Genomic DNA, 13,221 nt, shown 5'->3' on the forward strand with positions numbered 1-13,221 from the left:
TGCAATCAGTGCAGAGCACAACCCCCAGAGTTGACCGTCAAACATTAGCCAAGTATGTTAAACTGGGAACCATACGCCCAGCCCTTTACACCAGAAAAGCTGAATGGCGTGACGTTACAAACGAAGCACCTCCCACGAGGGCGTAAAGCGAGTGGGAGTGAACGACAGCGTACTGTCGCCTCTATGCAACCTTGGCAGCTGCTAGTGAAACCTAGAAGTAAACTAAGCTATTCTACGTTGGAGATTGTAGACTCCCTGTTCTTACGCAAAGCGTCTTTTTGCCGCGTTCTTCGCTCTGCGCTCGGGTGATCTTTGAGATGCGCCTTTTTCGAATGCGAGAGAGCTGCCTTGGAAACCTACAGTAATCTCTCTCTCTCCCCCTCTCTCTCGCGCTCTCTCTCTCTTCCGTCTTTTCTGGGAGTGTGTCAATGCCAGAGGAATTAGTATAGCCCGGATAGGCAAATTACAGTGCCCTGAACCGAGCGACGACTTTATAAGCGCGGGGAGGTTCGTACTGTTCAGACCACCGGTTGAGTTTTACGCGCTCAAGAAAAGAGACATCAAGCGGAATGGAAACATGAAAGTTCCGACTCTTCCAATGGATTCCTGAAAAAGGGGCGTACCATACGCAACAGACAGACGTTGCACACAGGTCGGCGTACGAGCGCTCTCTGTATCCACACTGTAAACTCCAGTACCCTACTGTCTGTTAGAGCGTGCAAAGAACGCAAGTGCATAGCTTGGGAATAGCGCGTCTTAATTTTGATCGTATTGTCTTGGCCAGTGTTACTTAAAATGTACCCAAAGAGATACATTTGATATTTTATTGAATTTATATTTTGCCATTGGGGGGATTTGGTTTGGGGTTTCACACTTTTACTCTCGGGGTTTGCACACGTGTTGTTAAGGTGATGTGGGGTTACAATGTTGGGATACAGTGTGTTTGATCTACTGGCGCTGCGGAGTTTATTTTGATCCTTGGAAATGAGTTTTTGTATTTAATTTTCGGTCTGGATTTTGTGGCACTGTTGCTTTCGTGATGGCAAATGAGAACCCTTATGACAGTCGCGACATTGTTGAGATATACATTCACCACAAACTGCTGAAGAAAGCAGGATACGTATGGCAACGCGATTCCAACGGAGAGCAGGACTCCGCACCCAATAACGGCTTCGGGGATGAGCCTGAAGTTCTCTCGCGGCGTGCGCGGCACATCCCCGCCGATGGAGAGGACACTGGATCCCCGTTCCAAAACCGGATGCCGCAACCGAACCCTCACGCCCGGCTCCACCGGGTGCTGCGCGAGGCAGGGGATGAGATCGAGAGGATGTACACGCGGGACTTCGCGGAGATGTCCGGTCAGCTGCACTTCACCCCAAGCACGGCGCAGCGGAGGTTCACCGCCGTGATCGAGGAACTCTTCCGCGACGGGGTCAACTGGGGGCGGATCGTGGCCTTTTTCGAGTTCGGAGGGACTATGTGCGTAGAGAGCGTGAACCGGGAGATGACGTCCCAGGTGGACAACATTGCGCACTGGATGACGGAGTACCTGAACGGCCCGCTGCAAACGTGGATCCAGGAAAACGGTGGCTGGGTAAGACAGTCTGTTATGTAGCCTAACTGACTGTTAGCTAAACTCCTGACGAACTGCTCATCAGTTTTGCTAATCCTAACCTTAGAACTAGCCATGACTGAATGGGGGGGGGGGGGGGGGGGGGGGGGGGGGGGGGGGGGGGGTGCAGTACACCTGCCTGAAGTTCAACCCTCTCTCTCTCTCTCTCTCTCTCCCTCCCTCCCTCCCTCTCTCTCTCTCTCTCTCTCTCTCTCTCTCACACACACGTCTCTCACACACCTCTCTCAGACACCAGTCTCTCACACACCTGTCCCTACTCATCTTGATGCCATGGTGATTGATAGCATTATTTGGCCAAGGGGTTTTTGAATGATTTACAGTATACACTATGTATTCTTGATAAGGACAGCTGCACCCTCCACCTGTCTCAATCTCTCACCAGGGCAGGTAGAGTCAAGGAGAGAGGTGAAGGAGAGGAAACAAGGGGAGGAGCCACTGTAATGTATTGTAATGCAGCCTACAGCCTTGAAGGGGAAGTTGGCACCATGCCAGGGATGGCTGAGTTTGAATGAATGAACAGCATTTCCCCATTTAGGCTAGCTTTACAAACGCTGTGGATAACAGACCGCCCTCCCCTGCCCTGGAGCTCCAACTTGTTATCATAACTGTGTAATAACTAAGGAATTCATTTTAAGAGGAAATACAGCTGTTATAAAAGTGTTATTGCTCTGTTATGACCATGTTAATAGCTTTGTTTTGGGCTCTGAGAACCCTCCTCTCTGGCTGGCTGCTGTGTTCTTGCGTTGAATAATTTAGGCCCTCAAATGGATAAGGCATGCCATGCTTTTACACACTGCCGTCTTGGTGGGTTGGAGAAAGCAGAAAGAGAAAGAAAGAAATTAAGATAGATAGATAGATAGATAGATAGATAGATAGATAGATAGATAGATAGATAGATAGATAGATAGATAGATAGATAGATAGATAGATAGATAGACAGAAATTAACAGTGTGTTTCGGTTTGTGTGCGCGCGCGTGTGTGTGTGTGTGTGTGCGTGCACACATGCATGTGTGTCTGCGTGTCAGGCTGTCTGTAATTCATTTCATGATATTGTCATTAAAGGTACATTTAAACTTTTGTACCTTGACACGTTCATTTCACTAGAATGGGAACCCATGTTCCAGGGGCGTCTTCTATGTTTATAAGCATTAGAAGAGGGGGTTTGGAACCAAGATCCCTGGCTGCTGCCCTCTGTCCTCAAGAATGTCCTCGGCAGATGCTCAGACCTGGCTAGCAGGAGACAGCTAGGGAGCTGAAGTCCTGCTGAGAAGCTGGAACGAAGGGTTAGGGTGAAGCGTGCTTGTGTCAGGCCCAGTGTCAGTATGAAACCAATGAGGTGGCATCTGAAATTTGCACAATTATTATGACGCACAATTATTATGAATTGACTTTGATCGGTTAAAAATAATTTTGGACATAGGGCCTCATTTTCAACTTGAGGGCCTCATTTTCAACCTGTAATGTTAGAACTAGCCTTAACTGAATGGGGGTGTGTTCAGTATGTTGTTGATTGATTGATATAATTTTAGGCTGCTTCCATGCTGCCACTGGTCTAGCTTCCACTGCACACTGCCAAACCCACCTAAACATTCCGCAGTCCTTTAAGTCGCTGAGCACGACATTAGCGGTCATACTGACACCGCCTTCAAATAAAGAAAATAATTGTTATCACCAAAATTGAAAATGATTGTTGGCCTAAAGTTGTTAACAGTTAACAGTTAATACAACTGCTCTGTGTAATGGTGTCAAATAATAACTAACAAATAATAAGTGAATACAGGAATGGAAAACTGAGGTGGCACCAACGGTCATCTGAGGTGGCAATGCCACCTTGTGGCACCGGCCCTGGCTTGTGTGTTTTGTGATGAAGTCAGCGCTCCAGCACTGTGTCCTCCTGGTATGAACATGATGAACTCAGCCAGCAGGGAGTGACCAGTCACATCAACCACACAACCACATCAGATGGTCTCTCCAGCTAATTAGCCTTGCCTATACTGTTCTTTCCCCTGTCTCTGTCTGTCTGTCTGTGCATCTATCTCCCTGCCTCACACTGTCTTTCTCTCTCTCTCTGTCTGTCTGTAAGTTCTTCTGAATCCAGCGGTTTTCATTAATCCTTGGATGAAACCAGGAAGATAACGACTCTTAGATAAAAGAAGATGGAAGATAGATACTCCAACTAATGAGAGAGATGGAGAGATAGAGAGAGAGGAGGGGAGAGATAGACAAAGGGAGAGACAGGGAGAGAGAGAGCATGATTCAGCTGCCCTAAATCCACTCATTTATAGCAATGGAAGGAGGGAGAGGAGAGAAAACATACAGGCACAACCTTGGTAAACAAGCATTTAGTAAACAAGGTCATTTTACCTGTAATTCTGTTACTATAAATTTCCCCAGAGAGAGTGAAAGGAGGGAGTGGGGAGGGGAGGGAGAGAGAGAGAGGGGAGTGGGGAGGGTTAGGGTGAGAGAGAGGGAGAGAAAGAGGGGGGAGGCAGTGGTGGAGAGAGAGAGACCATCGTTAGTTTAAGGACCTTTGTCCAGGACATTTAGAATGACCCACCACAGAGTTCTCCTTTATTGATGTCGCTGCAGAGAACAGCACTGTGTGTGTGTGTGTGTGTGTGTGTGTGTGTGTGTGTGTGTGTGTGTGTGTGTGTGTGTGTGTGCGTGTGCGTGTGTCCAGAGTCTGGTTTGCCACAGAGGAACACAGCCTTGTATTCATCTCAATAGGAGAGCTACAGTTCTAGTTAACCCTCCAGTTATGACATTCTGTAGGTCTTGGATGTCAAACTTTGCTGTTTCTTTTGATGTGTGTGTGTGTGTGTGTGTGTGTGTGTTTGGTGGGGGTGGGAGTGGGAGATGTCTATGATATCTCTTTCATCTGAAAGAGATATCTGTTTTCTTAAAGTTGAAGTTCCACAGTCTTGGCTGTCTACCTTTTCATTTGTTCGTTGATTCGTTCATCATCAGCCCACATCCTTCACTGTCTGTCTGAAAGAGACACCTCTGCAGACGGCGTCTCGGGTCTTTGTGAATACACCACAGTCAAGTTGAACACACGCGCATGCCAGACGGGGTTCTAGAACGATCCACCTGATTGATAGGTGCTCTGCTGAACAAAAGAGAAAATAGCTTAAAACGTTAAATAAACTGCGCTAAGGTGCGCGTCTGTGTGTACATGTGTGTGTGCGCTGTGTGTGTACATGTGTGTGTGGATGAGGGAGAGACAGAGAGAGAGACAGAGAGAGAGAGAGGGAGCTGAGAGAGAAAGAGTGAAAGAGAAAGGGTGAGAGGGAGAGAGAAAGAGAGGGTGATGAGAACTCGACATGGACGGGGGGTTGTTGAAATCCCCCCCAGACATGAAGCCAGGCAGAGTTGAAGGGAGCAGCCTTGCTCTCGCAAACGCTTCTTCTCAGAATCTGTATAATGGCTTCAAACGAGGCGTGTGTGTGTGTGTGTGTGTGTGTGAGAGAGAGAGAGAGAGAGGGAGAGAGAGAGAGGGAGAGACAGCATGCGTATACTCTGCAGCTGCCGAACCCCCCTCCTTCAACACACCTCAGGTATGAAGAAAGAGAGAGAAAGAGAGAGCAGAGCGATAGGTGAGAGACGAAAAAGGGAGGGAGATGGAGGGAGAGAAAGGTAGAGAAATGGAGGGAGAGGGGGAGGGAATGGAAGAGGGGATAAGTGGAAGAGAAGGAAAAGAAATTGGGAATCAGTCAGCCATACCAGACCCAGATAACACTAGCAGAGGACAGGGAATAATGGAATGTACTGTAGCAACACACACACACAGACTCTCTCACACACACACACACACACACACACACCTGTGAGGAGGTATTGTGAGTTTTGGGCAGCATCACTCGCTGCATGACGTACTTCTGAAGACAAAACGCACATCATGTCCGACAGACGCTGTCACACAGAATTTTTCACGTCAAGATATTTCAAGCTCACTATTTCAAGTGTTTACAGTTCAGCTGGGCCTTCCCTATATCAGAACAGGTGAGATTCGAACCAACAACCTTCCACATGGCTACACGCACAAACATCTCTCATTAGACTGAAGAGGAATCCCCCTGCCGATGGTCGGAGATATTAGGGCTTTTGGGGCGACACAGCATGACCTTGACCAGGGAAAACACATCTCGATAATCCATCTACTGCAGACATTACCACTTCATCTGGTAATTGTCATTCAGCTGCTTCCCACCAGGTTCTACTTAAGAGAAGTCTGAGTCAGAAAACGTCCCTTTAAATGCTAGATCACCCTTAATGCCCCTTTAATAGGGCTGCGTGTCAGGTTTTAGTCATCGTTCTGGGCTACTCATGTAAACATCGATAAGAGCTTTCGAGAGCAAGGCGTCAGGCCAAGCCCTCAGCTTATAGAGTGTGTGTGTGTGTGTGTGTAAATGTGCGCCATTAACTTACTCTATTCAACGTCCACCATATGGAATGCGGTCTTACTATGACATACTAGAACTTGGCTTAGATGCTGTAGTGAAGATGTCACATTGTTGTTCTCAGAGGGGCGTGTGTGTGTGTGTGTGTGTGTGTGTGTGTGTGTGTGTGTGTGTGTGTGTGTGAGAGAGAGAGAGAGAGAGAGACCAGGTATCTGGTGACTAGCGGGAACAAAGCTTCCTGTCACAACTGTGATGGAGGGACTTTTACACTGCTGTAACTAGAGTCCTCTGCACAAAGGGAAAGACAGTTTTTGTTTTAGAAAACCCTCAACCCACACACACACACACACACTCACTCACCATGGGTTTTCGACCTGACAGTTGGCACATGGGAGCCTATCACTGTAAATCCACAACTCCCGCCTTGACGCTACACACACACACACATGCACACACACACACACACTCTCAGACACTCAAACAGATACATAAACAAGCATAGGACGCACCAGACAGGCGATCAGACCAAAGGGCACACACACATGAAAATGTTGTTTATACATGCATTTGAATACTGAACCTCTCTCTCTCTCTCTCTCTCTCTGTCTCTCTCTCTCTCTCTCTCTCTTTTAATGCCTCTCTTCTCTGTCTGTTTCGCCACCTTTTCTAGTCTTTCCTTTCCAGCCCTCTCATCTCCTATCTTCTACTCCTTCCTCTCTTCTCCTATCTTCTCCTCTGCTGTCCTCCTCTCCTCCCCGGTCCTCCCCTCACCCTCTCACCCCTCCGGCCTCTCCCCGTCCACGCCCCCTCCAGGCTGAGGTGAGTGGGTGTGTGGGGCAGGACAGGGTTTGGCTCCTCCCCTGCGCCATCTGCTCCTCGGCTCTGCCCTCCGACACCCCAGGCCCGCCGCTCCGTTCGCGGCCAAGAAACGTTCCCGACCGACGGAGAACACGCCAACCGACAGGACATGAATAGAGCTCTGTTATACTGTACTGGCAAAAACAACCCCCCCCCCTCTCCTTCTCTCCCCATCCCTCCCTCCCTCTCTTTCTCCCTCTGTCTTTCTCTCCCTCTCTCTTTCTCTCTCCCTCTCGCTCTCTCTCTTGGGGTCTAGTTATATCCAGGCATATCAGCTTCCTCTTCCTCTATTTCAACATTTGTAAATATTTCCTTGTGTTACAGCCCCGAAGAGATCAAAAGTCACAACCTGTCCCTTCCTGCAGAGGCCCAAGCCCCAGCCCTGTCCAGAGAGACAGAGGTCTAGTCCCATGCTAGGCTAGCAACCGTGGGTAGAGGCTGCATACTGTCACCAGCAGCGGGTTCTTACTGTACAGGCGTTTTCACTGCTGCCACACCGTCCCCGTCCCCTCTATGTAGGACCAGATGGACTCAAACATTATTTATAGGCTACAATATATCATATTTATACAGCACCTCTCCAGAAATGCTGAAAGTGCTATATTCTGTGGCAAAGACATTTCATACAAAAACCGTTCGCCGCGGTTCACTTTTGCCGCGAGATAATGAAAAACAAGGGAGTCAAACTAATATCTCAGCCTGCCATCTCTGTCGTAGTCCACTACCTACACCTGCGGAATTCTAATGAAGAGTTATTAACAAAGATATGGTTTAGTTTAGGCGGCTCCCCCCCATGTCAGCGAGGCCAGAAATCAAAGCAGCGATAAGTCAAGCAGTAATTATGTGTTTTAGCTGCCTCTGATGTAGGATGCATTATTCATGACAGACTGAGGAAGGAGGCAATCTTCCCCTGTTAGCTTTCAACACAGTGACTCTGCCTGGTGGGGAAAGGAACCACTCATTAGCGTAGCGTAGCATAGCTAGACCTACTGTATAGCAGCAAGATAAGCTCAAATGCCCCCTCCTATGCAGTTGCCAGCGTGTAGTGGTGTTTGAATAATAGATGTTGATGGTGTTTGTACAGTAGCTGCATCCGGTCCTAAACGGCCTGGTCTCACTTCTCAGCACCACAGAGATGGCCAGTCCCTGGGGAGAGAGATAGAGAGAAAGAAGGAGAGAACACACACACACACGTCATCCCAAGCTGTGCTACTAGGGACTTGGAAGAGACACTGTTGAAACACGGGAGGCGCTGGATTCTAAACATAGACACACACGGCGAACGCGTCACTAGCATGTACCCTAGGCTGCACATCGTTAGTTGTTTTCTTCATGAATACGTCAACTTGTCAGCGTCCCTGCGGCCAGCAGTCTCCCCTGCTCTATGTTGGGAGAGGGAGTAGAGAGGCAGGCTTTCTGCGAGGGCAGGGGATTTGGAACTTGCGAAACGTCCCTCTATTAGTTATAGAAATATGAGCGATATAGAGAGATATGAGCTATAGAGAGATGTGATCTACAGAGATATGAGAATGTGGTTGGATGTTATCAGAATGTCCCTGAGTAACATCCCACCTAAACCTTGAAGTGACGTGCTGGAAATGTCCCCTTAAGCCCTCAGGTTGTCCCCTGTGCTCTGGGCGGTGCCCTCGTCATGCCAGCGTGGTCTGTCTGTCTGACGGCTGCCGGGGATTGTGGGTGGTTTCCTGGTCCGTTGGGAGGCTGCAGGCAGCGTTGTCAGACATTGATTAATGACACAAGAAGCAAGGACATTAGTCGTTATATTACTGTACGCACACCAAAGACACGCACACACACTCATAGGCTCACATATACTGTAGACAGTCAGATTCACGTCACACGCACACACACACGCATGTCGAAACACACGCTCAGAATGCACACATGCACTTGCGGAATGCACACTCGCACACACACACCACATGGGTGCTATCCCAACAATTTGTAACCATTGGGCAGAGTGTGTATCTGTGTAATCTGTATGTATGTGTGTGTGTGTGTGTGTGTGTGTGTGTGTTTGGTGCCAGCATGCTTCCTGTCTGTCGCCAACATACTTGACATGTTGCTATGCTTCATAATATATACTGTTTTATGAATGTATACTTTATTTAACCAGGTTAAACAAATGTACCTTTCAAGAGAGACCTGTCCATACAGTAATAACAGAGTTTGTCGCACATTGTGTAATATACAATAATATCTGCTATTGAGAATGATTGGGGACGTTGCTATATGATTCCTGTAGTTGTTGCAATATTGCAGGTTGCATAATATATAGGCAGGTTGCATAATGTATGGTCTATAAAGAAGGAAGGAGAGACTGAGAGGAAGGCAGGACTCTCGGCTTCACAGACGTGATCGGTATCTAAATCTTGAACAGCACAGGTGCTGTCGTTAGCGAGCAGCAGCTCCCCTGCCCCCCCTCCCCATGGCTCAGCGCTGGGCTTTGATGCGTGCTGAGGGGGTTTGAAGTAGGTGTGTGGGGAGAGGGACACCTGGGTGATGAGGCGAGATGAAAGAAGGTGAGATGTCACATTCCAATGTTGTGCCATGTAACTGGGAGAGGAGACACAAACATAAATGATGCAGGAGACGCGCACACACACACACGCACACACACACATGCAGACACACACACACACATTTTATTGTATTACAACATGGAATCAAAATTGATTTAATTTAGGTTTTTATCACTGATAATCACAAAGTTTTTAGGCTTTATGGGAGAGTGTCAAGAAGAAAGCCGTTGTGTAAAACAACTCATAAAATCTTGGCTAGAGTTTGTCTGTAGGCATGTGGGAGACCAAGTGCAGGATGATTCCTTGGTCTGATGAGACTAAAATCAAGCCTTTTGGCTTCAATGCTAAGCACTGCATGGTGCAAGCCTAACACCAAACATCAACCTAAGAACACCATTCCTACCGTGAAACATGTTGGCGGCAACGTCATGTTATGTGGATGCTTCTCTGCAGCAGGGACTGGGAAACGTCATGTTATGGGGATGCTTCTCTGCAGCAGGGACTGGGAAACGTCATGTTATGGGGATGCTTCTCTGCAGCAGGGACTGGGAAACTCACAATGATAGAGGGCACACAAATCTGGAGGAACCCCTGCTGCAGTCTGCAAGAGACCTGGGATTTGGGAGATCCATCTTCCAGCAGGACAATGACCCAAAACATGCTGCCAGAACCACACTGGAGTCGATTAAAAACCAAAAAGTCAATGTCCTGGAATGGACCAGTCAAAGGCCAGACCTCAATCCAATTTAGAATCTGTGGCAAGACTTACAAATTGCTGTTCACCAATGGCACCCATCCAACTTGATGGAGTTTGATCAAGAAGAATGGGCGACAGTTGCTGCGCCCAAATGTGCAAAGCTGAGCGAGACTTACCCGACTCAGCTTCTACCAAGTACTAATTCTGGCAAGGGGGTTGAACACTTTTCAATTATCATCAATTATTTTCTGTTTTCTGTTTGTAATAAATTTAGGAGAAATGTCATTTTTTCTCTATGACAGTATAGAGTACTTTGTGTTTATCAGACAAAAAACTAAATGTTGTAACACAATAAAATGTAAAAAGGTTAGGTCAGTCAGTCAGTAATTCAGCCAGCCAGTTGAGTTGATGTGAGTAGTAACAGAGGATGTACATAGGTCCAGGTCTATGGAGTTAGTCTAGTAAATCACCCAACAGGACAACGCATACTTCATGCTTCAACTACCAACAACTATTGATGTTGTTGCCAACAGCACAGCAGGAACACACACTGGTATATTTACAATGTGCTCACTCATATTCTCTCTCTCTCTCTCTCTCTCTCACACACACACACACACACAAACATAAACACACATTCACACACGCATTTTGTGTACCACAGGATATGAGCTATTTCTGTCATGCAGACAAGACTTGCAGATTCTCTTGCTAACTCACACCTATTCACACACACACACACACACACACACACACACACAGGGGGGCTTGGTGGCAGATGGATGATTTAGCATTCTGGAACCCACAGGGCAGCCCTGCAAACAGCGGGGGGAGGGATGACACTAGGGATGAGATGGTATACCGTAAAACCGTGAACCATGGTATAAAATGTCCACGGTATTAAAACAATACTGTGTTTACGGTATTACGTTTACGGTATTACACAATAATGCACTGCTATAACTTCACATTTCAAGTTGCTTGCAACAGTTAATTTTGTAATTTAATATAAGTTTGCTATTAATAAACTGAGCTTAATTACAATAGTGTCTATTTTCCATCATGTGTTGCACAGTTCCTTCAAAGGAGTTTTTTTGATGTGTGTTGGGGAGGTGAAATGCCGTATACCGTGAAATACCGTAAACCGTACCGTGTAACTAGATACCGTACCGTACTGTAATGCAAAAATCCATACCGTCTCATCCCTAGATAAGACACATAGCAACACATTCACTCCCTCTCTCCATCATTCTCATCCATTTCTCATCCACTCCTCCCTTGCTCACTGTCTTTCTTTCCTATATTCTGTCCCTCTCTCCTTGTCTCTCTCCTTACTTCCCTCTCTATAACTTTACTTCTCTACAACCCCCGCTCTTTCTCTCTCTCTGCCCTGTGTATCTCTCTCTCCCTATTTCTCTCTATTTTTTCTTTCTTTCTTTCTTTCTTTCTTTCTTTCTCGCTTTTTAATGCTGCTGCTGTTTTCTGTGTATTTGTTTGTTTTGCCCCTTTCAAAGACTGTTCTTTTCATCCTTCGGCTCTGTGAAACCCTTCCACACACACACACACACTCTCACACACTCAGTCACACACATACACACTCTCTGTCTCTCACACACACACACACACAAACACACACACACACACACATGCACATACTGCCCTCCAGGCGGGAGCTGTCACACTAAGCTGTGTAATCTGCACCTTTTTGGGGGCTTTAGACTCAAACCGGTGTATGCGTGCGTGCGTGCGTGCGTGAAATTATACGATTCTGAGTTCATGTTTTCATCTGAGTCATCGTGTACCAATCAGAAGGCCCACTCGCCTGGAAAGGTCGCGCTCGCTCTTTCGGCGATTCGCGGCAGTTTCGAGTCTCAGAAGCCCCGTTTCTGGAAAGAAGAACCAAAACAGAGAAACGCGGAGCCCGAGCCAACCCGAGGCTGTTTTGACGCGAATGCAAATGAGATGCAAAGAGAAAAACTCCCCTTTTTGTCGCCCCGGCGGGCCAGAAGGGCGAGAGAGACGGAGCGAGAGAGCAGGGACGGTGATAAGGTGTAGCGTTTACCCTCTCGACGGAGGACTGAAAGTCCCCCACGCCCCGGTATTCCCCTTCCCCGCCAGAGAGAGAGAGAGAGAGAGAGCGATGAACAAAACTGAAACATCATATCAGCCTCCTGGGGCTCCCAGAAACGAGGTGGCGGGTTGGGAACTAACAACGACGCAGATACAGACCATAATACTCTCATACTGTGTTGGGGGGGGGTGAGAGAGGGCCACAGTCTGGTAACTTTGACAGACAGGCCTTCGCATTGCAGGGCAACCTTCACTGTGGAGAGATCCTGACGTGTTTAATGACACTTGTATAAAGTGTACCATTATTATAACGGACACAAATTGCATGTTTTATGGTTGGACTAATGAACAGTAAATTCACTAAATCAGTTCAGCACTGTCATGACTAAGATACCTGTATGCCAAGACACATTTTTCCGCGCAGTGACACATAAACTAATTTGAGGAAATAATAATACACACACATGCACGAGAAGCCTCTTGTTACGTTGTTTATGAACAATCTGTTTAACACAACATGGGCTTGCGTCAACGTGACCTCCAACGTCATCCAGTGAGTCAGTTTCAGTTTCGTTTATTTGATTAAGAGAGACAATATACATTAATAAACACATGGTGTAAATGCACCCGATTTTAGCCAAAAGGCTAGTTTCCGTCCGCAGTCCCCCTCCTTCGCCAATCTTCTTCCTAGCCCCTCTTGAACGAGGCAAGGCGACAGAACGTAACGCTCTTGAAAGCAGCTGAGGGAACATCGCTGAAGAGTAAACATGGGAGTAAAAGAGAGAGAGAGATCTTATCAATCAATCAATCAATCAAAGCTTTATTTGTATAGCGCATTTCATACCCAGAGGCAACACAATGTGGAGAACAAGGGAGGTGGGCATACATATATCTGCTGCTGGTCTCACGGGTTTGGTGAAAGGGAGGCTCAGCCGCCCTGATCGACACTGACAGCCGATGACACCGGTGAATACCACAGGCCTCCCGTCTCCAGTCCTGATCTGTGACGTTACTTCCTGGGT

General features: G+C 47.3%; 1 protein-coding gene across 1 annotated transcript in view; it reads left to right on the forward strand.

The window, feature by feature from the left end:
* The first annotated feature begins 206 nt into the window (after positions 1–206).
* The window catches only part of bcl2a (BCL2 apoptosis regulator a), a 45,423-nt gene continuing 32,408 nt past the window's right edge, over positions 207–13,221 (forward strand). The window contains exon 1 of the mRNA XM_084452763.1: positions 207–1,594. Coding sequence (XP_084308889.1) covers positions 1,040–1,594 — 555 coding nt within the window. The 5' untranslated portion in view covers positions 207–1,039. The remainder of the gene's footprint in view (positions 1,595–13,221) is intronic.

Source organism: Borostomias antarcticus (assembly GCF_949987555.1).
Source record: "Borostomias antarcticus genome assembly, chromosome: 2".
Classification (NCBI taxonomy): domain Eukaryota; kingdom Metazoa; phylum Chordata; class Actinopteri; order Stomiiformes; family Stomiidae; genus Borostomias; species Borostomias antarcticus.